Source organism: Sminthopsis crassicaudata, chromosome 5 (genome assembly GCF_048593235.1).
Source record: "Sminthopsis crassicaudata isolate SCR6 chromosome 5, ASM4859323v1, whole genome shotgun sequence".
Classification (NCBI taxonomy): Eukaryota; Metazoa; Chordata; class Mammalia; order Dasyuromorphia; family Dasyuridae; genus Sminthopsis; species Sminthopsis crassicaudata.
Window position 1 is genome coordinate 122,747,515 of NC_133621.1, and position 22,849 is coordinate 122,770,363.

The following is a 22,849-nucleotide window of genomic DNA, read 5'->3' on the forward strand; positions in this document are numbered from 1 at the left end:
TTGCCACCTGGGGGAGGGGATAGGGGAAGGAAGAAAAAATATTAGAACATAAGGTTTTGTAGGGATAAATTTCAAAAACTACCCATGTATATATTTTGAAAATAAAAAGCTTTAATTTTAAAAATTAGATGAATTAATGGGTAAATGTTAGTACATACAATTCCTTTTTCTTTTAATTCCTAGGCTAAAGAGTTTTATATCATGGTTTTATATCTCTTTGGCCATAGTTTTTCATTTGCATTTCTCTAATATTAGTGAATTAAGTGTTTTTTCATGACTATTGATAATGATTTCTTCCTCTGAAAACTAATTGTCTCTTGACCATTTATCAGTTGAATAACAGATGTTATTTTTATAAATTTAGCTCAGTTCTCTACATATTTAAAAAATAAGACCTTTATCAGAGAAGCCTTTTTTAAACTACCCCCCAACTCCTTTTTTTTCTTCTAATTTTGGCTGCATTGCTTTTGTTTTTGCAAAAACTTTTTAATTTTATATAATCAAAACTATTCATTTAAAAATCTTCCATGAACCTACCTCTGTATCTCCCTACTTATGGGATTATTATGAACACCAAATGGTGACATAAAGAGAAGATTCAATGAACATTTTCCCAATGACAGTTGTTTTGCTTTAGGATACACTAAAACTTGCAAAGAATATTACTTTTAGAAATATATACAATGACATCTAATAGCAATAAGCAATCAGAACTAGGTATCATGAGCTCTGCTTAAAAAGTCTTTAAAAAAAGGCAAAAATATTGCCTTTATAGATACATTTACTAACAGGAATTCCCTATTTTACCTGATTTCAAAATAAGTAAATTTAAAATAATATGGCAATTCATTGAACAAACTTTAGCAAATGATATTTTAGATTCTAAGAACAAGACAATATTGACATTAATATCTTTAATTTTATTCAAACATTTTCTTAATATTAGTTCTAACTTTATTCTAACCTGTTTGACATGGATATGTAGCCTGGCAGGCTGAGGAAATTGACAATTTCAAATCTTATGATTTTTAGCCATGATGCTTAAACTTTTAGCATCCAACAAGTGAGTATGTATAAGTAAGAGGCTTAAACAGCTAAATAGGAGGAAAATTAAATGGACAGAGTAAGAGAAAGGAAAGAAAAATGGAAGAAGACAAGACTGAATTGATTTTTAGGTCAAAATGGGGAAGGAATAAAGTATCTATTTTCATAATACTAGAATTGGGTTTTAACTTAATGGAAAGTTTTAATACAGCTATTCCTCTTTTCCTACAAACTAGCTATCTTATTTAGTCATTATTTATAACTCTTTAAAAGGCATATATTGAGGAAGATGTCAAGTTTGATCTTCTAAAAAGGGAAATTAATTCTATAGCCAAAGATATAGCTCATTTAAAAAAAAAAAAGTTGCATGAAAGATATCTGCTTACTAGATGAATCTATAATAAGAAATAAATTTTAAATAGGAAATTGATATTCACATTTCCTTTAATTTTGATCTGTACCTATTTATTTCTAATTATGTGATATTCTGCTATCTATTCAAATAAGAAATAGAAAAAAAGAAATGCCATAGATTTTTAAAAAATTGGTTTTAATTAATAGTTTTAACCTCTTCTCCTAGCAAACTTTTAATTACTGATGCTGAGTTATCTAGGTTTTATCTGTGTACTCATGTTCAACCTTAAGAGAACAGACTAATAAAGATTAAAATAAGAATGGGAAAGGATAAGCAGCAGAAAAAAACAAGCAAAAAAAAAGTCTAATAAATGAGGAGTTCTCAATTTCTGTCTTCTGAGGAGTCCCAAATCTCCCATTCTTTAAATTGCCTCTGGACTTGCACTTGCAGGCATACACAAGTACATGCCCAGACATACAATTTTGTTTCTTTCTTTATTATTATTCCCTGTGATTTGATTTCTGGAGGTCATCTTGAACTCTGGAAAAGCCATCGGAAAGGACTCAATTTATTGTCATGGCTTTTAGCTATTGTAGAAGTTCACCACTCAGAAGTACCTTTGAAATGATTCTCTCTCAATTTCTGACTTATTATCCAATACATACAAACACATCTACTTTTTCGGACTCTTTTTCGGACCTAGTTCATTTGGTCATGACTCAAATAACCAAGCTAATTTGCTATGATGAGCAGGCTTCTACTCATATGGACTGACCACTTCCAATTAATATCCCCTACCAGTATACAACCTAAAGTGCAAAATAATAGGAAAGCCCCTTGATATAACTAAAATGTCAAATATTGTGGGGGAGATTTTTTTCAGCCTCTACTCAGCCTGGATCCAAATAATGTCTCTGAATACAACTCTTGGAAAAGTTGGCTGAAAAAAAAAAAAAACTGGCTCCAGAAAAGGATCATGGTTGGGAGGGCTAAAATGAATATAGGCCCAGTATCTGGAGGCAGAGTCAGAACCAGAGTTGTGAGGAAAGGAGAGAGGATGGTAAAACTGAAGTTAATTAAATCAATCACAGATACACTATTAGAGGAGAGGAGTATTTATTTCCTCGTGGATTCATTAAGATAGTACTCTCAGCGACCCTCTGCCAGTGATAAATATTTAACAACTGGTTTTCTGGGACTGTTTTTTGGAACATACTTAAAGATAATTTTCATTATCAATATTTTTTATCATTTTCTTAAGCTTAGACAATCAGCAAAACAGTCAGAAGTATAGAAGTATAAGATTTGAGGAGAGGGGTTGTAAATACACACACTTAAAATTTAACAGTCAATTGAGTCAGAGCCAAGGTCCAATACACCTCTGCTTCAGCATAGGACTTTCACAAGATTCACAGTAGTCTAGATAATCCACAATCTGTCTTCTGTGACTTTAGCTTCCATTCACCCTTAATGCCACCAGAACTTCATCTCTGCTTAAACTTCCGTGGGAAAAACTCAAACGTCATTATATTTTTGAGTATGGCTAATGTGAAGTGAATCCAGAAAGAAATCCCATATTTGCATAACTAAATATTTTAGGAGCATTTTTTTCCCAAATTAACAGCTGCCATATTCTCTTTAGTAATTGAAGTACTGTATTTATTATCTTTAGGAAAAAATACTTTAGTTTTCCTGTTTAAAACAGAAATATTTATTGCCTGGTGGAGGGAAAAAGTACTGGCCTTTATCTGAAGTTCTAAGTTTGTTTCACCTCTAACATTATTACCTTAAGGATTATGAGCCAATTATTTCGTCTTTTTTTTCATCAATTTTTTTTTTTTTATCCATAAAAGGAGGATAATGGATTAGATGGCTTCTAAGGTCCCTTCTCAAGGCAGTCCAATAAGCATTTATTTATTAAGTGCTTACTATTTGAGGAATATAAAACCCAGTAAAAAGTAAGAGTCCTTAAGGAGCTGACATTCCAACGGGAAAAGATAATACATAAAAGGAAAACTGAAAAAAATATGGAGGTATAAGGTTCTAACACTAAACAAGATGGATAAATCCAGAGAATCATGTATGGTTAGTGCTTTCACAAAACTGAGGTCCAGGAAGAACTCATTAATGGGAAAAGGGACCCAAAGGAAGGAGGCAACTAGGACATGATAACATGGCTTCCCAAAGTAGAGGTAATGGTAGCTCTCAATATATGTTCCTATTTGCTTAATTTAACCTTAATATTGTAATTCCATTGCTATAAGCTGTAATCAAAGTTCATTTCCTTTTTTCTGATATTTGTACAATTCTTGAGATAAGCTCCTTGAAAATTCTAAACTACTGGTAGAAAATAATGACTGGGTACATAAATATACATGAAAAGAATAACTTTACTTTATGGGCTTCAGTTTACTCATCTTTTTAAAAAGAAGGCTAAACTAGATAGCTATTAAGTTGGTTCTCCTACTCTCAAAATTTGATCCTATGAATAAATATGTGTTAAGCAACAAGATACTGTTCAGTAGGTATTGTTTGAAATGACTATTTTAATCCTGAGCTTTCTCACTAAATAAAAAACTAACAGATGGTTGAAAAAAAAGGTTGATCTCTCTAACTAGCAACCTAAATTAAGTATATGTGAAAAAAAGAAAATTTGCAGATTTTCAATGAGCGTCTTAGAAAATTGAAAGGTTTTTTCAAATAATATGGAACAACCTGGTGAAAAAAAATCAAGAGATTTTAATTATATTTATCATCATCAATCTTATCATCTAGGTAGTAAAATCTTAGTGTGGAGACCAGGAGATCTGAGTTCAAATCTGTTCTCAGACATTTACGACCTGTGTGATACTAGGCAAGTTAAGTCACTTAACTTATTTTGTTTAACTCAGTTTCTTTTTCTATGAAATGTTATAATTTAATAATAGTATCTATCTCCCAAGGTTGGTTTGAAGATCAATTAAGATAATAATTGTATAGCATAGTGCCCATCATAAGTCCTACATAAATTTCAACAATAGTACTAATAAAAATATTGAATCTAGCTTGCCTTTTCATTAATCCATTGCTTCTAACAACTTTACAAGTTATTGCTATTCCGAGGAAGAAATAAAAGAACAAGAATACTTCCAGGAAAACCTTGATTTTTTTCACAAAGGCAAAACAATGGCAAAGATAGTTAACGGATATGGAATTCCCAATGAGAACTCAAAATTTCTAGGAGTATAAAAAATAAGAGCAAAATAAAACATGTCAGTAGAATGACTTATTCTGCTTGAGCTCCCTTAATGTATGTGCAAAAGCTGTCAGGAACAAAGTTACAATTGAATTCATGCTCATTTCCAACCATTAAGAGGTGATCTATGCACTGGGGAATATCTAGTTCATGAAATATTTGACTATAACATTCAATAACATTTTATAATTAATAAGCAGGTTTTTCCTGGTATTTATTTAATAATTTACTTTGAAAAATTTGAAGTTCCTTTTCTGTCACAGAAAGGTGCTTCTAAAAGTAAAATTTCTATCCATTCCTCAGCTCTTAAGCTTTTGTATCTCCTTCATGAATCATTTAAGCCAATTTATGAGAAAAAACATTACATTGTTTCCCAAATAATCTGTTCAGAGGATGAAATTAAATGAATAACTAGTTGTGTTGACCATCTTTTCTTTTAAAAAAAATCTTGCCTTCAAGAAACCTTTTAAGTGAAAAGGCAAACTTTTTCTTTTAAACAAGATTCAAAATTATTTGAAGAACATTCATACTCTTCGCTCTTACTCTGTCTTGTTGAGATACTGCTTAACTAACAATATTACTTAATAGTTGCCATACTCTTTGTGTTATTGTTGTGACATGAATATTGTAATAGTATTATATTAATATTATATTCAGGTATTAAAGATCAAGTCTCTAAGATCACATGAAATATAAGGTTCCACTTTATCTAAAACGAACAAGATTTTGACATTCTGATTAAGCTGATTTAGTCAACAGATCCAATATGGTTTTCATGAGTAAATGTCTTAAGAAACTCCCTAAGTAAAGAAATTTATTTTAAATCCTTAAAATTTACACTTAGCACTCTGAACTTCTAGTTTTTATTGGGTAATCTTTGCTAATAATTTGGTCTTGGCTTTGCTTGTATGTATCTACTCAGTTTTCCTACAGAGGCAAAAATAGTCTATAGGGACAGCATGGAAACTGACTCACATGCCAAGTGTTCAAGATAAATGTTCAAAATGTCTGGATATTCTGGACAAAGGAATGGATACAGTGATGACTGCTCCACCTCCTCACCATCTACTCCCAAATCCCTTCTTAATCTTCAACAGCTAATGCCTTAAAATTTGATAAGGTAAAACCTAAATAATTATGATGTTGACAATACATCACTCAGAAATGCATCTGAACTTCCACTCTACATGGGAAACATATGAAGTTGGTCAAATAAAATCACAGACTGTAGTTTAAGAGATGATTAATTGAAATGGAGTCTTCATTTGTGAGCTGTGAATCTGCATAGTCATCAAAACAATAGCCCCATTCAGCACAGTATGCAATCTGCCTCTACTCTTCAAAAGGAATTAATACTGAGATCAAGTCATCCATCACATTTGGAGCTTCTGACCCCTCCAGGTCAGGGCATAGAACAATAGTAGAACTACGGGGAGAGGGAATAGTAAGGTAGATCTTTTCTTCATAATTGGGTCAAGAAAAGCAAATAGTCATTTCTACTAAAAAATAAAAAAAGGAAGACCACATTATATGTCCATATAAACTGATGAATATTTGCACTTTTTACTGAAGTTAAAGAATTTACTTTGTGAATGAGCATCTGTATAGCCAGAGACCAGCAGGCTCTAAATAATGTCTTTCTGTTGTACAGAACATGACAACCCAAGCGGAGCATATTGTTCCTGGGGGACGAGCCACATGCTTGCATGCTTACTCTCTGACAACAATAAGTTTACATTAAATAATGAATGATGACCTTATATGGGAATTTCCCATCTGTAATAGAAAAAAAAAAAAAAAAGGAAAAGAAAAATCAACAGGTGAAAATCTGATATCTTCCCTTTAAGATGAATCATTTTAATGAAGCCATCAAAAACACCAATAATTCTTAAATGCCACCTCTGCATATCACAAAGTACATCTGAATACTTTTCATGAAGTCTTTGGAAATGAAGTTATTTTCAGGTCTGACTCTATTCAATTACTCAAACGTCGGTTTCATTTGCTCTCTAATTATTAGAATATGACACTGATCTTTGTTTATAAAGGTTTGTTCTGACAGAATACCATCTATTGGATGAAAATAGGAATTAATGCCTTCTTTATTAAAATAAATTTCAGCAATTAGCATGCCTAAAACAAAATTTAAATGGCAAACTCAAAACTTAGCTAGGACCAATTTTTAATACTTATTGCACAAACTGACCCAATCACAACTACTGACTGAAAAAAGTTTTTATCTTGGGGGGGATGGGAAACACTGTTACACACTTCTTTAATGATCAGGAAATTTGTTCTGCCATCCTACTCATTCATGATTGGCAGACATGAAATCTGGAACGCATTCAAAATCCTCTATTGGCTGTTACAAGAAGAAGATTTGAGTTATTTAATAAATCCTAGTAAAATGTGAGTGTCGTGTTCTGGAAGAAGGGGATAACAGCTTTCTGTGGACAATCCACTTTCTTACAGGCTTCTCAGCCGCACTAACAGAATGTCAGCTGAAGGCTGGGTTGTGTGTATGTGCTCTGTCATATATGATTTACGGAGGGATTTGTTTTTTTTTTTTTTTTTTTTTTTTTTTTTTTTGGTAACTGCCCAAACATGAAAGTGACTAAATTAAAAGTCCTGAAAACACCAAAGAGTCAGGTTGGTGCTTGTTGCCAGACGCTATATTTTGAGTTACAGGACTTTTATGTTCTCCATATGGGAGCTTTTTTTTTTTTTTTTTTTTTTTTTTTCTGGTAAATACATCAGGCACGGGCTTGGGAAGTGAATGGATGTACGAGAACACTTGTATAGTTATTTATTTATTTATTTATTAAGGGATTGTCGGATTATTTAGTCTCCGTGGCTTTTAATAGTCCTTTCCAGACTTCACCAAAGGGGAAGGAAGGGGGTCGGGGAGACAGGAAAGATTCTAGCCCAAGAGTCTCTTCAAGGGGTCAAGGGTCAGGGCCTTTGGGCAGAGGGGAGCAGGATTGATGGGGAGAGTTAGAGCAGGCTCAGAGAGCCAGCACGTTCCCAGTGGGAGCGAAGTAAGCGGGCGCTTTTCTTCTGGGGCGAAGCGGGGGCAGTCTGGCATGGACCCCTCTCCCCGGCCCCGCGACCCCCGAGGGGAGACCCTCACCCGCGGCCCCTCTCTCACTCACCCAGTCGGCAGACGCAGAAGAGCTGGAAGCACGCGAGGAGGAGCTTGGGCATGGGCATTTCCAGACCGTCCGGGCTCCCCACGCTGCCAGGCTCCTCTTCTTCCCGGCGGAGGAAGAGAAATCGGTCTCGGAGGAGGGGCACGCGCGGCCGGGAGAGGAGGGCTGCAGGTTCAGGGCAGCGGGGGCAGGCGGGGCGCGAGCGCGGCGAAAGGGCTCAGCGGAGCGCGGGGGTCCGGGAATACTAGACGCGGGGCATGTCAGCGTGGGGAGTTCTCGCCGCCGCCGCCGAGCCCGGGAGAGGAGCAGCAGCGTATGCGGAGCGTGCGTGTGTGTGTGTGTGCATGCGAGTGTGCCAGAGTGTGCGTGTTTTTGTGTGCAAGTGTGCACGCGCGCGCGCTCCGCGATGGAGCGAGGGGGGCGGGAGGGCGCGCGCCCCGCGTAAGGTAGTGGGTGGGGAACGCGCAGTGCACGGCTCGGGGACTCGAGTTCTAAAAGTGATGGAGACAAGTGTGGCGGGCATGCACTTGCGCTTCCCGCGGGACGTCTTACTCCTGGGGGATGCCGGATCCCCTCTCCCCGCCCCCTCCCCTCGGGCCCCGCGGCTCGCAGGCCAGGGGAAAGAATGTTTCTTCTTAGAGCTGCTGTCGCTTGCCAGCCTCCCAGATGGTCCCCCAGGCACTGGCGGAACTCGCGTGCTTCTCAATTACGGCGCCTTCGTGCACTGATCGATAGTCCTCCGGGATTTATTGTGCCCACCTTCTGGGGAAAGTGTCCCGGCGTCCTCCCCTCCTCCCCCACTGCTGATGCCGTCTCTACCGCACCTTTTATGTATTCTCTATATAGCATCTGTACAAGTTTCTTTTCTCTTTCTGTTTGTGTTCTGCCTCATCCTCCTTGTAACAATGCAAGCTCGTAAGGAATTTTCACTTCTCTCCGGCTCCGAGCACTGAGCGCGGCGCTTCGTGAGGACTTAGTAAACTTACTTTGATTTATTTCCTTTATTTCCGAATGATGTCATCACTTCCTCACCACAGAGAGCTCAGAACATCCCTTCTAACTGTCCTCCTGCCTCCGGCCGTTCCCGTCCCCAAACTATCTAGGCCACCTCTACGTCATCCCCAACTAAAGGTCATTCACCGGAGCAGTAAATCTGATGATACAACGGGGGGTGGGGGGGGGGGGGGAGCACCGGGCCTGGAGTCAGAGTTCCACTAAGGCCTCAGACATTTACCAGATGGGTGACCTTAAGCAAGTCACTTCACCTGTTTGTCTTAGTTTCCTCATCTGTCAGAAGAGCTGGAGGAGGAAATGTTAGAGCACTGCCGTATTTCAGCCAAGAAAACGCCAAGTGGGGTCAGGGAGAATGGTACAAGACCTTACAACAACAGTAGAGTTATCACACCCTCACCTTTTCTTGGGTTAAACGGACTGTGAAATGTTCTCTGTGCAGAGAACTAATGACTCTGATTTGGAAACCCCCTCCATGGATCGAAGATTACTCACTCATAATTTACAATTTTAGAGCTACATTGGAACATTTAAAAATAAGTTGTGTGTTAGAGGCAGGATTTGAATCCAGGTCTTTCAGACCCCAGTTGTGTGTTAGAGGCTGGATTTGAATCCAGGTCTTTCAGACCCCAGTTGTGTGTTAGAGGCAGGATTTGAATCCAGGTCTTTCAGACCCCAGTTGTGTGTTAGAGGCAGGATTTGAATCCAGGTCTTTCAGACCCCAGTTGTGTGTTAGAGGCAGGATTTGAATCCAGGTCTTTCAGACTCCAGTTGTGTATTAGAGGCAGGATTTGAATCCAGGTCTTTCAGACTCCAGTTGTGTGTTAGAGGCAGGATTTGAATCCAGGTCTTTCAGACTCCAAGGCCAACCCTCTATCTAGTATATTTAGTACTGCTCAGGAATAGTTCTTCATACTAAATTTTTCAGGCAATAGTTATTGGTTGTTTAATAATAAGATTCAATTCAGTAAGCATTTATAAAATACCTGCTATGTATCTAGATACTATGTTCAGTGCCAGGATACACTGACCAAAAAAAAAATAAAATAAAAGTCTACCCTCAAGGAACTTACTTACATTCTAGAAAGAATTCTAAGCTACTGGAGGGAGATAAAGCTAAGGCAAGTGAATAAATGTTCCAATGTTGGCGCAGATAATGTTAACTCCTTTACAACTTAATCCTTGGTTTTTGAGACTTGCTGCCACAGAAAATAAGGCCATCTACACCACTACCTAACAATGAGTGATTCTGTACTTAGCTTGATTGGTCTCAGAAAACAAGTATGCTCTAAGTAAACTTTCTAGCTTTACTTTCTACAGTCAGTGATTTCAAGACACTTCAAGGAGATAGCAAAAGAGCATTTTGTTGGAACAAGAAATCATTATTTATGGTCAACTAAAAGATATAGTAGAAGCTCAAAGAGAAATCATTATGGGTTATAGCAGTCAAATATAGTTTCTTGGAAGTGGAGGTGAGACTTCAGCTGGACTTTGACTCAGTGGTTTTCAAACGTTTTACATAGGGGGCCAGTTCACTGTCCCTCAGACTGTGGGAGGGCCGGATTGTAGTAAAAACAAAAACTCACACTCTGTCTCCGCCCCTCAGCCCATTTGCCATAACCCAGCAGGCCACATCCTCAGCAGCTGCATCTGGCCCACGGGCTGTAGTTTGAGAATCCCTTAAATGGTCCAGATTTTTTTTTTAAGTCAATATGACAGCCTTGAATTCATTCCACAAAAAGTTCAAATGACACAAAGAGCTCAAGGAATCCTATAAACAGATATGAAAATATGAAGTATTTGATTCTCTTCCATAATATTTTGGGGTTGCTCATCAAAGCAACACTCTTTCCTATTGGCCTTTTACCAAGAGCATAAGGGGGAGGACTGATTCTCAAATCTCTTGCCACCTGCCCAATCCCCATTACTTTCAAAGTTGGGAACTCAAAGAGCAAATCAAGGCAGATGTTGCTCACACAATGTCCTTTTTTGACTATAAGGTTATTAACAGATCATGCTGCTCAGAAAATCAACCTCCCCCCCTCCCATAGAAGGGGACTTCAGGAATGTTATTCATGGACTTCCACATGAGTCCATATGTGAAGGCACATTTGCTTCTGTCAAAACTCTATTGTATGAAGTGTTGCAGGCTGATTCTAATAGACTTGTGATGGAGAGAGCCATCTGCATCCAAAAAAGAGGACTTTGGGACTCAGTGTGGATCACAACATAGCATTTTCACCTTTTTTTTTTGTTGTTGTTGTTGTTTGCTTGCTTTTTTTTTTCTTTCTCTCTCTTTTTTTTTTTCCTTTTTGATCTGATGTTCCTTATGCAGCAAATAAGTTAAAAGAAGTGCACATGTTTAGCATATATATTGGATTACTTGTTGTCTAGGGGAGGGGAATGGGAAGTAGAGAGGGAGAAAAAATTGGAACACAGGGTTTTGCAAGATTAAATGTTGAAAATTATCTTTGCATGTATTTTGAAAATAAAAGCTATTATTTTATAAAACATTTTATTGTAGTCCCAAGTACTGCTATTTGTTGCGTTGGTGAAGTCCAATCTCAGGAGCTTTCATTTCAGACCACATCAGTGAATTCATGTAACTCATTAGCTTTGAATCTGCTTTCTGAAAAATGAAAAGTCCAGAAAACAGAAAATGAGTGGGATTTAGCTAAGAGAGAGATTGTAGAAGGAAATTCCAGGTAGAGAAAACAAATTCAAAGTTAAAGAGACAGAGAATTGGGATAGGACAAATATGATAAAGCTTTCTTATTTTGCATTTACTTTCCTGCCTGGTTTTAATTCCAATAAACAAGATGCCTCTCCCAGGATAAGCTCATTCTAAACTCACTATTACTGAGCTACAAATTTAAGCTTTTATTGACATCCTCTGATTGAAGGGCTGCAGGGTGGAATACCAAACTCCTCCCAATGCTATTCTTTATAGAGGACAGAAACTGGACTCAGATCACAGAACAAGATTCCACCACCCCACCCTGCTCTCCTTCCTCCCTTTGTATGTTTTCTCCCCCTTGGCATAGTAAGCTCCTTGAAGGCAGTGGCTGTCTTTTTGTTAATTCTATGTTCAGAATTTAGCAGTGTATCTAGCACATACTGAGCTTGTCATTAAAGTTTATTGGATTGGATTAGGCCTTGAAAATCAGGCAGAAGAGTTGTACTTGAAGTGGCCAGCAATAAAGAGTTTCCCCCCTCCCCCCTTTTTTTGAAAACAAACTTTATAAGAGAAGTAAGGCAGTTTACATGGGGGCAAGGAGATTGGAAGGTATATATAAAGCCCCATCTGCTCCCAAAGTATGCCTCCTAACTGGAGTTCCAGTGTCCAATAATAATTCTCTCAACAGTGCAGAATTGCTATCATCAGAGTCATTGCTTTAAGATACAAAATAACCAGCTTTATCTCTAGAAAGCCAGTGCTGAAATGTATGTAATCTGAGGAACAGGGGAATACAGGACATAAGTGTTTTCTTCTAACCCTCTTTCTCTACTTCATTAGCCCAGATTAGTTTTTCAGCTAATTGCCATTTTGAAGGGTGAAGAAGTCAAGTCTTGAGAGGATGAGACAACAAAAGAGTTTCCACTGAGGGAAAGAAGGTCCTGAGAGCTGGAGGAAAAGTTTGACATCACTTAATTGATTCCATTTTATAGATGAAGTAACTAAGATCCTTAGAGGTTAAGCCACATGTGCAAAGTCACATAGGAGGAGTATGGCAATCAAAAATGTCAAATAACTGTGTGGAGGGTCCTGGCCTCTGTAGCTAACCAGAATAGAACATTTTCCATTGTACTGTATGTGACAGCTAGGTGGTATGGTAGATGGAGGTCTGAGTTCAGATCCAGTCTCGGACACTTCTCTGTGTGACCCTGGGTGAGGAACTTAACCTTGTTTGCCTCAGTTTCCTCATCTGTTAAATGAGCCAGTAAAGGAAATGGTAAACCACTCCAGCATTTTTGCCAGGAAAACTTCAAGCAGAGGCATGAAGAGTTAGTCATGACCAAAAACAAACAAACCAACCAACCAACAACAAAAAAAAAAAACACCAAAAAACAAAAACTCAACCACTATAAAATTTTGTGATTGGGAGTAATGGAGACAAAATGATACACTAGGAAAGGAAAATCATGTCCTAAAAGATAAGATGCCTTGAAAAGGAACTTTGGTTGGGGAGAAGGATCAAACACAGTTTTTATATTTTAACTAAGAAACCTACTTCAGTTAAATAAATGCATTCAGTTATGTCATACCTTTATACCTATAGAATTTTATGCCAACTTTCAGAGCCTAACTGTAGATCAATGAATGATAATTTACTTCAGCATATCTGATTAGAACATTAACTATATCTTAGTAGAGTACATTTGGTTCCTGTTACAAATGATTCAAAGTACTTTGCAGACTTAAAACTAATATGAAATCATTAATTGTGGGAATGCCTATATTTCAATTAATAAGCCATGCTCTTCCATTTATGATGTAATTTTTAAATAATGACTAGCATGAAAACACAGGAAATAGTATATGTATCTAAGACAACAAAGGTACATGGAAAGACAGAAATCAGCCTCTCCCAAAACCTATACCAAGTTAGTATTTGGTAGAAATTCCTAAATCTGAACCCCCATTCTTATGGAAAAAATCAACTATGTCCTGTCATTGTTAGAAAGTTAAAGAAGAATCATCACTTGTCTATTCTATGGAACATTTTAGGAGATTTCCTATTTCTTCTAGGATGTTTATCTCTATTACAGACTGATTGTGAAATATGCAGAAACAACATATTGTTCATAAAAATAAAATAAGTTGGTATAATTGGTTCCTCCACCTTCCACCCCACAGTAGCTCTTTGGTTCATATATTCCAAAGAAATACTATTAAAGACTTGGCAAGTTGAAATGAAGATTAATGCTAAAATTCTCCACACAACAACTGTGACACATGAATGATGTTGATCCCTGGCTTATAAATACTTATTTTTAGTTTCCTTCTCTTTTTCCCAGGAAGATCATATTTGAGCAGCTGAGATCAAATTGAGTCACCCCATGCTTTGGATGAATGGTGTGGAAAATATATTGACTATTTAAAATTTGACAAGGAGTGATTGCCTTTTTCCAGATTAAAAATATTCAGTTCTTTATTATAAGCCTACTTGTCTGAATCTTTTATTCCATCATTTTAAACCATATCTTTCAAGTTTCGATAGATGACTTTTTTTTTTTTTTTTTTTTTTGCATAGTGATGTCGTTCTTATCTGATTGTCACAGGTTAGGGATTGATAATCCTGCTATATTCTGACTTGATTGGACTACATCTGGTATGTTCTAGAATATTTTAGGAAGGACATTAATAGTTTGGAAAGTTTCAGAAAAATTGGTTAGAGAATGATTTTGAGATCATGGGAATGTTTAGCCAAGTGAACAGAAAACAGAAATGAGTAAATGTCTGTAAGTACTTGAAGGACTATCACAAGGAAGAAAGATTATATTTATTCTCCTTGTTTTCGAAAGACAGGAAAAGGAAGAATTCATGGAAGAAGGGTATCTTGAATATGGAAGATATATAATAAATGCTTTTTGAAGTGAACTGAATTCAAGTTGTTGAGTGGCAAATTTAGGCTTGATATAGGGGAAAAACTGCCAAAAGCTATTAGAAATTGGAATTGGCTACCTGGAAAAATTATGAATTTACTTTTTACTGGAAGTCTTCAGGCATAGGCAACACACACATTTATTAAGTGATTACTAAGTGCCTAGAAATTTAAGTCTTAGGGTGGAAATACATTCCAAAACAAAGAAATCCCTACTTCCAAGGATTTTACCTTTTTTATTTTGGAGGGGAGGGGATGGGACACTCATAAAAAGTGGGGCAAGCCATGGAAAAGGTGACTCCCTGGGGACATGATAAAGGAGTCTTGAAGACTCAGAAGTACAGCAAGACAAGAAATGAAGTATGACCTGCTTTAACCCTTATTCAAAATGGAGATTCCCCAGAAAGAACTTATCCATGAGAGAACAGGGCCAGGATGACAGAGGGATATTCCAAGGTCATAAGGCAGTTGAGACAGGGTAGTTAAATCCAGGACAGTCAGAAACACAGCCTATAGATCTTCACAAAGAGGAAACATAATAATTGTCCAGCTTGCTTTGGGTAGGGGAAAGGGGGGAAGGAGAGGTATTTTTCAGATACAGAACTAGATGGTGTCTGAAATATCCCTCCCATCTTTGGGATTCTGAGATTGTGTGACCTAGTTAAGATGTATGTAATACAACTTAATTTCGAGAGAGGATGAAATGTAATTTCTCTTTCTACAATACAGTTGAACCTTTTTATTTGTATATTTGCCACTGCTGTTCTTTGATTTGTTTTTTTCTGAAATAAAAATCCCTTCCTATCTACATCAAGCTCATTTTTTATTTTTATGATTCTTGGAAGTTTAGTTACACAGCTTGTTCTAGTCCTTATCAACCTTCAGGGTATAAAAGAGATTGGAGATTTTTCACTGAAATAACTAAAACTGAGAATGCCATTTTCCATATAGTCCATCAAAGCGAGGAGGTAATTATGCTTGAGTGGCAAAGAGATGATAAGTTTAGACCCAGAGTTCAATATCTTTTTGCACTACCACACAATTTACATAATGTGACTGCCAAATCTAAAACCATTAACTTCAAGTGATGTGATTCGGTCAAAAAACTGTCTGAAAAAATGTACACACAAAATATTTAGATGTTCTTGATTTCAAAATTACTAAGATATTAAGAAATATCTTCAAGAGAATCTTCTGCAAATTAGAACTATAGCCTTATTAGAAAAATGCAATACAATGGAACAAATGCTGTACTAAAAACTGACAAGAGTTCAAATTCCCACTCTGCTATTGGCTAGCCCTGATACCTTGAACAAATCTCTTATCTGAGGCTTAATTTCTTCATGTATAAAATTTGGGATAAGACTATAATAACCTCTCTGTTCTCTTCTAAATCTACATTTTTTTTCACATTTAAATATTTATTCAATTTAAAAGAAAATATAGGAATAATAATTATGAGGATTTCCCCTTTTTGAAATTCTGTTTCTCCTCCCCCTCTCTTATTCTCCCTCATTCTTTCATTTGCTCTCTGGTTTTTTTCTCCCTCTCTCTCAAATGTAAATTATGTCACATTCCATGTGTCTCTTGTCAAACAGTTTGATTTTTCATTATACTATCTTAGTTTTGGGTCAGGCCTTTCTTTCCTGTCATGTGGATAAACTCTCTATTTTTATTAAGCCCATTTGCGGTCATCTGGGGCCTCTATGTCCTAAATTAAACTTTTTATTCAATAGTCAAATCCATTTTTGGCTCATTCAGTTTGTTTTGATTCCATCTGAATTGCATCTTGCATATTATATCCTTTAGTTAAGTGGCCAATATTTTCTTCATTTGGGTCAATTTTTTTCATACTTCCCTTGTTTGTTCTTTTTTTTTCCTTGAATCTTTTTTTTTTTTTTTTTTTTTTTTTCTTTATGTTTTGAAAGAGTTCTTTCTTTAATTAATGGGAACTAAAATATAAATTTTTCAGTGTTAGGTTATATCATGACTGTTATTGCTCTTCTCTGATGAACTCATAATGAGATAAGACAATTAGATGAAAAAAATATGCTAGTTACAAAATTAATGTGTTGATAAAAGGGGCCAGTTTTAGAATTGTCTGGACTGTCTTATATGAGCTAACTCTTTTTAGTCCAAGAAGAATTGGGAATAGTACTGGATTCAAAGTTAGGAAGCCTAAACTAAAATCCTAACCTTGCTACTTCCTGTGGGATTGCAATCAAGTCAAATCTCTTTGGACCTCATTTTCATGATTTATAAAATAAGGGGATTGGGACTTCAGATGTTTCTTCTAGCTGTATGTACATCCACTATCTCTGACCTCTCAACATCCTTTTGTCTTGTAGGAAGCCTATTCCATTTCTAGCTCTTACCCATATAATAGATTTTGGTCCTCCCTTTTGGTTTTAGTAACCTTATTGTCAATCAATAACAACAAAAAGAGTTGTTATTCAGTCATGTCCAACTCTTTGTGGCTTCATTTGGTGTTTTCTTGGCAAATATACTGGAGGGGTTTGCTATTTCCTTCCCTAATTCTTTTAACAGATAAGGATGCTGAGGCAAAGAAGGTGAAGTGAGTGACCTGGCCCAATATTACATAGTTATTGTATTGTCTGAGGCCATATTTGGACTCTGGTCTTCTTGACTCCAGGCAGGGTGGCTTATCCACTATACCTTGCTGCCCACAGTATCTTAAGTAATGATAATGTACAAAGACATCTCTGTATTAAGGATATCATCACAATTTTGACAGTAAGGAAAAAAAAAAAGTTTTGTTACCTCGGTAACCTGAACAAAATAAGATATTTCAGTTTTACCAGTAGCCCTCATTTAAAAAAATCAGCATGAAGTTAAACTCTTTTAGTTTTTGTGTAAAAATTCTTTTCAAACTATCATTTCTCTTTAGGATTTATAAAAGACAAGGAAAGAATATGTTCGAAATAAACTTCTAAAATGTGGACTCATTTTTTTTCACTACATTTTAAATTGAGAGTTAAATTGGAAATTCTAGAAAACCCCCACTTTTCTTGTAGGGTAGAACAAATTATAGCCTCCTCCCCCCCAAAAAAAAGAACTGTCATTCGCAAACAAAAAGAGAGTAATTCTAAAACCCAACATTTTTTCCCTTTAATACGGCATGATTTGATGCTAAAAGGAGCTACTAGGGAGTAAAGATACTTTGGTTTTAGGAATTGTAACTCCCAAGAAAGAGGTATGTGACCTTATACAAGTTCCTTAATCTTTATGGATCCATTTTTTTCTTTGTAAAGTGTGAGGATTAGGCTAGATTAGTAGATTATTGCTTGCCATTCTCTATTCTTGTGAAATTTAAATTAAATGGGAATAATAATCACACAGGATTGGTATACATTTATCAAATGATAAAACATGCAGAACACTTTGCAAACCTTAAAAGATTTATGTAAATGTCAGTTATCATTATTTGATGGAGATGGAGAAAAGGAATAGAGAGTTGATTCAATGAAACCCATTAGGAGACTTTATAATAATAATTCAGATGGATAGTTATAAGAGATGATATTAGATTGATAGCAGTGAGAAGGGAGAAAAGGTTAGAAACAAGCAGTTTTCAGAAGAAGAAATCAGCTATCTATTACCATATTTAATACACTTTAAGTCACTATTGATTAGAGAAAGGCAAATTGAAACAATTCAATTTGCCTAGCAGAAATGACATACCTATCAGAAATGACAAATGCTTAAGAAGATGAGGATAATGGATGGTAAACTGGCCCAACCATTCTGGAGGAAATGGTCAGAAGCAAAACAAATGTTTGAGGAGGAAAAGGATAAAAAGAAAAAGAGAAGGATAAACAGCGAAAAATGTAATGGAAGGAAATACACAGTTAGTGATCATAATTATGAATGTGAACAGGATGAGCTAATCCATAGAATGGAAGGAAACAGCCAAATGGATTGGAAACCAGAATTCAACAATATGTTGTATATAAGAGACACACTTGGGACAAAAAGACACATAGAGTTGAAATGAAGAGCTGAAGCAAAAGTATTATACTTCATCTAAAGTGAAAAGAACAGTGTGGCAATTATGATTGAAACAAAACAAAAGCAAAAACAGATCTAATTGAAAGAGATAATTAGGGAAGTTACGATTTGCTTTTAAAAGTACCATAGATAACGAAGTGAAATAAAAATTTCTGAAAAAGGCTTCATTTCTCAAATATATAGGGGATAAAATCAAATTTACAAAAACAAAAGCCATTCCCCAAAACATAAGTGGTCAGAGGATAGAAACAAGCAGTTTTCAGAAGAAATTATTTATTACCATATAAAAACCACTTTAAATTACTATTGATTAGAGAAAGACAAATTGAAACAATTCAGAGATTATCTCCTTACATCTATCAGAAATGACAAATGCTAAAGAAAATGAGGGTAATAGATAGATAAATGAATTGTTGGTGGACTAGTGAACTGGCCCAACCATTCTGGAGAACAATCAGGAACTATATAACTATGCTTACTGTTTGACTCCATCAGTACTACTGCTTTGTCTGTACCTCAAAGAGATAAAAAAAAAAAACAGGAAAAGGATCTATATATAAAAATATATATTTATAGCAGCTCTTTTTGTGGGAACAAAATTGGAAATTGAGGGAATATTTCTTAATTGAGAAATGGTTGAATAAGTTGTGCCATATGATCATAATGGTATATTCTTATGCTGCAAGAAATAAGAGAGTAGTTTTAGGAAGGGGAAACATAGCAAAACCTATATGAACTAATGCAAAATGAAATGAGAAGTATTGTTTGACCCAGAGTTGAAATAATTTACCTAAGGTTACAGAAGTATAATAGGTCAACTATGAAGCAAACTAACTGAAGAGCTAGTCCTCTTTCCATTGTACTGTACTGCCTCTCCTTCATTTGATGTAATATGTTATATTGGATAGACTATTTGACTGGTTCTAGGAAATCCTATGTTTATAACCTGCCATGGAAAGTCACTTATTATGGATGCTTGAAGGTCATTTAATTCACATGTACCTCAGCCAACTTCCAAGAATTTATGTGACGAGTCAGAGAGGTGACAGTTTGTGTAAGTGGGGTCACATTCCAACTGTATTGAAGTTATATATTATTTATGTATATCTTTTTGTAAAGTCTCAATGAAATATTTTTATTAATCATTTTCTATATGTATCAAACACTGTGCTCAATGATTTAAGAATATAAAAGAGGATAAGGAGATAGCATCCCTGCCTATAAAAATTGTACACTTTTGTTGGGGAGTCGAGAAATGTCCACATGAGACAAAAAGAAAATGAGGTATTCATACAGGTATTGGTGTTCAGATATAGTTCAGTGCTAAAGTACAGATAATTGGATAACAGGGTCACACAGTCAGGTGCTAATTGTGTGGTTGTGCAAGTTATAAATAGAAAAAGTTACATAAAGGATAGATCAATGCTGGCAGAAGTTCTCAGGCTACACAAGAGAGGAAGCTACATTGGTCTGTCACTCTGTGTGTGTGGGGGTGTGTGTGTGTGTGTCTTTTCCTGCCACTTTATGATGTACCTTGCATGTTTATTTTCCCTTGTGCCTTGGTATATGATGAGCAGTAGAATCAAGAAAAGACATAAATATTTATCACTCCTCCCCTGTCCCGTTTTCTGTGTCACTTCTTTTTTATACCTATATGGGTTTCAAAGTGTGCCTTTCTTTGTGTATCTCTCGGATCTGCTCCCACCATATATATATCTGTTCTTTCATAGCATAATATAGTCTTAGAGCTAAGAGGAATCTAAAAGATGATAAAGTCCAACCAATCCTTTAATTCCAAGGAAGAGGAAACTATAGCCCAGAGAAATTTAAATGTTTATTTAAGGTTATATAGGATTAAAGCAAAAATTTGAATTTGGGGAACAGTACTCACATTTACAGGGCCCATGTTCCACAGAAATGAGAATTCCTTCTTTGTCATACCCCAAAGTGGATATCCAGCCTTTGAATCTTGTAAGGGGGAACCCATTCCTGCCTAAGAAGCCCATTCTGCTTCTGAACACTTCTATCCCCAGGGGATCAAATAACACAATTTTTGAAAAGCACTTAGCACAGGGCCTGTCAGGTAATAAGGTATTGAATAATATGTTTTTTCTTTAACCTTGGGATCCATAGGAAATCCTCCATTCCTCTAAAGAGTTCATGGATAAATTTCATGGATACTGTGCATTAATATGGAAAAAAAACAATTTTATTTTTATTAATCTCTTAACTAAAATTAGTGTCTTTTTTTTTTTTTTTTTTTTTTTTTTTTTTTAAGCTATGAAGCAATTAGGTGATTCACTGGATAGAGTGCTGAGTTTGGAGTTCAAATCCAGGTTTATATATTTACTAGCTAGGTAATCCTGGACAAGTCATTTAATTTCTGTCTCAGTTTCCTCAACTATAAAATGGAGGTAATAATACCACTTACTTCCCAGTGAGCATGTTGTGAGCATGAAGTGGAGATATTTGTAATGAGCTTAGCACAGTTCTTGGCACATTTTTTGTGGTGGTTCTTCAGTAATTTCAGTTGTGTCCTATTTTTTGTGACTCTTTTTAGGATTTTCTGGGAAAAAGACATAGGAGTGGTTTGCTTTTTCCTTTTTCTTTGCCAGCTCATTTTACAGCTATGGAACTGAGGCAAAGAGGGTTACAAAGATATAGTAAGTACTTGAGGCAGGATTTGAACTCAGCAAGATAAGTCTTCTGACTTAAGTCCCACAATTCTATCCACTGAACCATCTCTTTGTCCCTCCTAGCACAAAATAGATGTTCAATAAATATTTATTGGCTAACTGCTTTTTTTTTCCCTTTCTTTCTTCTTAAGAATTTGGACAAACAGATTTTGTCACTTCTAGCAATTTTTTTTTATTTTAGGCTGAGTCAAATTAGAACAATATAGTTCTTTGAAAACAATTACTAAATCATCCCTGAGCCTTTTCTTTAGACTAAACAACCCATTCCTTCAACCAGTCTTCATAAGACATAAAATCAAGTGTCCTATTGGTATCCTTTCCAAAACATTGTGCTTATAATTAAAAATAATAAAAATCTTGTTCTTTTTCTGTTCCATAGTTCCCTTCTTTTTCTCTAAAATCTTTTTTTAAATTAATTTTATAATTATACATTTTTTGACATTATATATGCATGAGTAATTTTTTTATAACATTATCCCTTGTATTCATTTTTCCAGATTTTCCCCTCCCTCCCTTTACTCCCTCCCCTAGACGACAGGCAATCTCATACATTTTACATGTGTTACAGTATAACCTAGATACAATATATGTGTGTAAATACCATTTTCTTGTTGCACGTTAAGTATTGGATTCCGAAGGTATAAGTAACCTGGGTAGATAGACAGTAGTGCTAATATTTTACATTCACTTCCCAATGTTCCTTCTCTGGGTGTAGTTGTTTCTGTCCATCATTGATCAACTGGAAGTGAGTTGGATCTTCTTTATGTTGAAGATATCCACTTCCATCAGAATACATCTTCATACAGTATTGAAGTGTACAGCGATCTTCTGGTTCTGCTCCGTTCACTCAGCATCAGTTGATGTAAGTCTCTCCAAGCCTCTCTGTATTCCATCTGCTGGTCATTTCTTACAGAACAATAATATTCCATAACCTTCATATACCATAATTTACCCAACCATTCTCCAATTGATGGACATCCATTTATCTTCCAGTTTCTAGCCACTACGAAAAGAGCTGCCACAAACATTTTGGCACATACAGGTCCCTTTCCCTTCTTTAGTAGTTCTTTGGGATACAAGCCCAGTAGTAACACTATTGGATCAAAGGGTATGCACAGTTTGATAACTTTTTGGGCATAATTCCAGATTGCTCTCCAGAATGGCTGGATTCTTTCACAACTCCACCAACAATGCATCAGTGTCCCAGTTTTCCCACATCCCCTCCAACATTCATCATTATTTGTTCCTGTCATCTTAGCCAATCTGACAGGTGTGTAGTGATATCTCAGAGTTGTCTTAATTTGCATTTCTCTGATCAGTAGTGATAAAATCTTTTAAAGATAACATTAACTACAAGCAATCCTATGTGGAAAAATTTTCCCAGTGCTCTTAGCATGTAGTCAAATGATTTAAAATTATGTTGGGAATTGACTTCATATTGGCCATATTTGTTTTATCTATTTTAGTCCACTCCAAAGATTGTTCATTTTGACAGAGAAAGTGGAAACAAATTAAAATTAAGTAGCTTTTTCTTCTCTTTATGTTCTTTTAATATCAATCTGTTTATTCCAGGAGTGGTTCTATTGCATTCTTAATTTTACTTCAACAGTTTCAGCACTTTAGCTGAGCACAATTAATACTATTTTTATACTATTTCAACCTTATTTTTGATTCATCCTCTTGTTCCTACTCTTGTTTTCCATCTTTCCATACACCTTTCCTTA

At 35.9% G+C, this 22,849-nt stretch overlaps 1 protein-coding gene and 1 long non-coding RNA gene across 5 annotated transcripts in view; both read right to left on the minus strand.

Moving 5' to 3' along the window:
* PTPRZ1 (protein tyrosine phosphatase receptor type Z1) overlaps positions 1–8,090 on the minus strand; it is a 224,910-nt gene extending 216,820 nt beyond the window's left edge. For all 4 annotated transcript variants that reach the window (XM_074268136.1, XM_074268135.1, XM_074268133.1 and 1 more), the window contains exon 1: positions 7,787–8,090. In XM_074268136.1, the coding sequence (XP_074124237.1) occupies positions 7,787–7,844 (58 nt within the window). In that variant the 5' untranslated portion in view covers positions 7,845–8,090. The remainder of the gene's footprint in view (positions 1–7,786) is intronic.
* A 3,202-nt stretch (positions 8,091–11,292) lies between these two features.
* Positions 11,293–22,849, minus strand: part of LOC141542415 (uncharacterized) — an 18,122-nt gene continuing 6,565 nt past the window's right edge. Inside the window, exon 3 of the long non-coding RNA XR_012482144.1 lies at positions 11,293–11,423. This is a non-coding gene — a long non-coding RNA (uncharacterized LOC141542415). The remainder of the gene's footprint in view (positions 11,424–22,849) is intronic.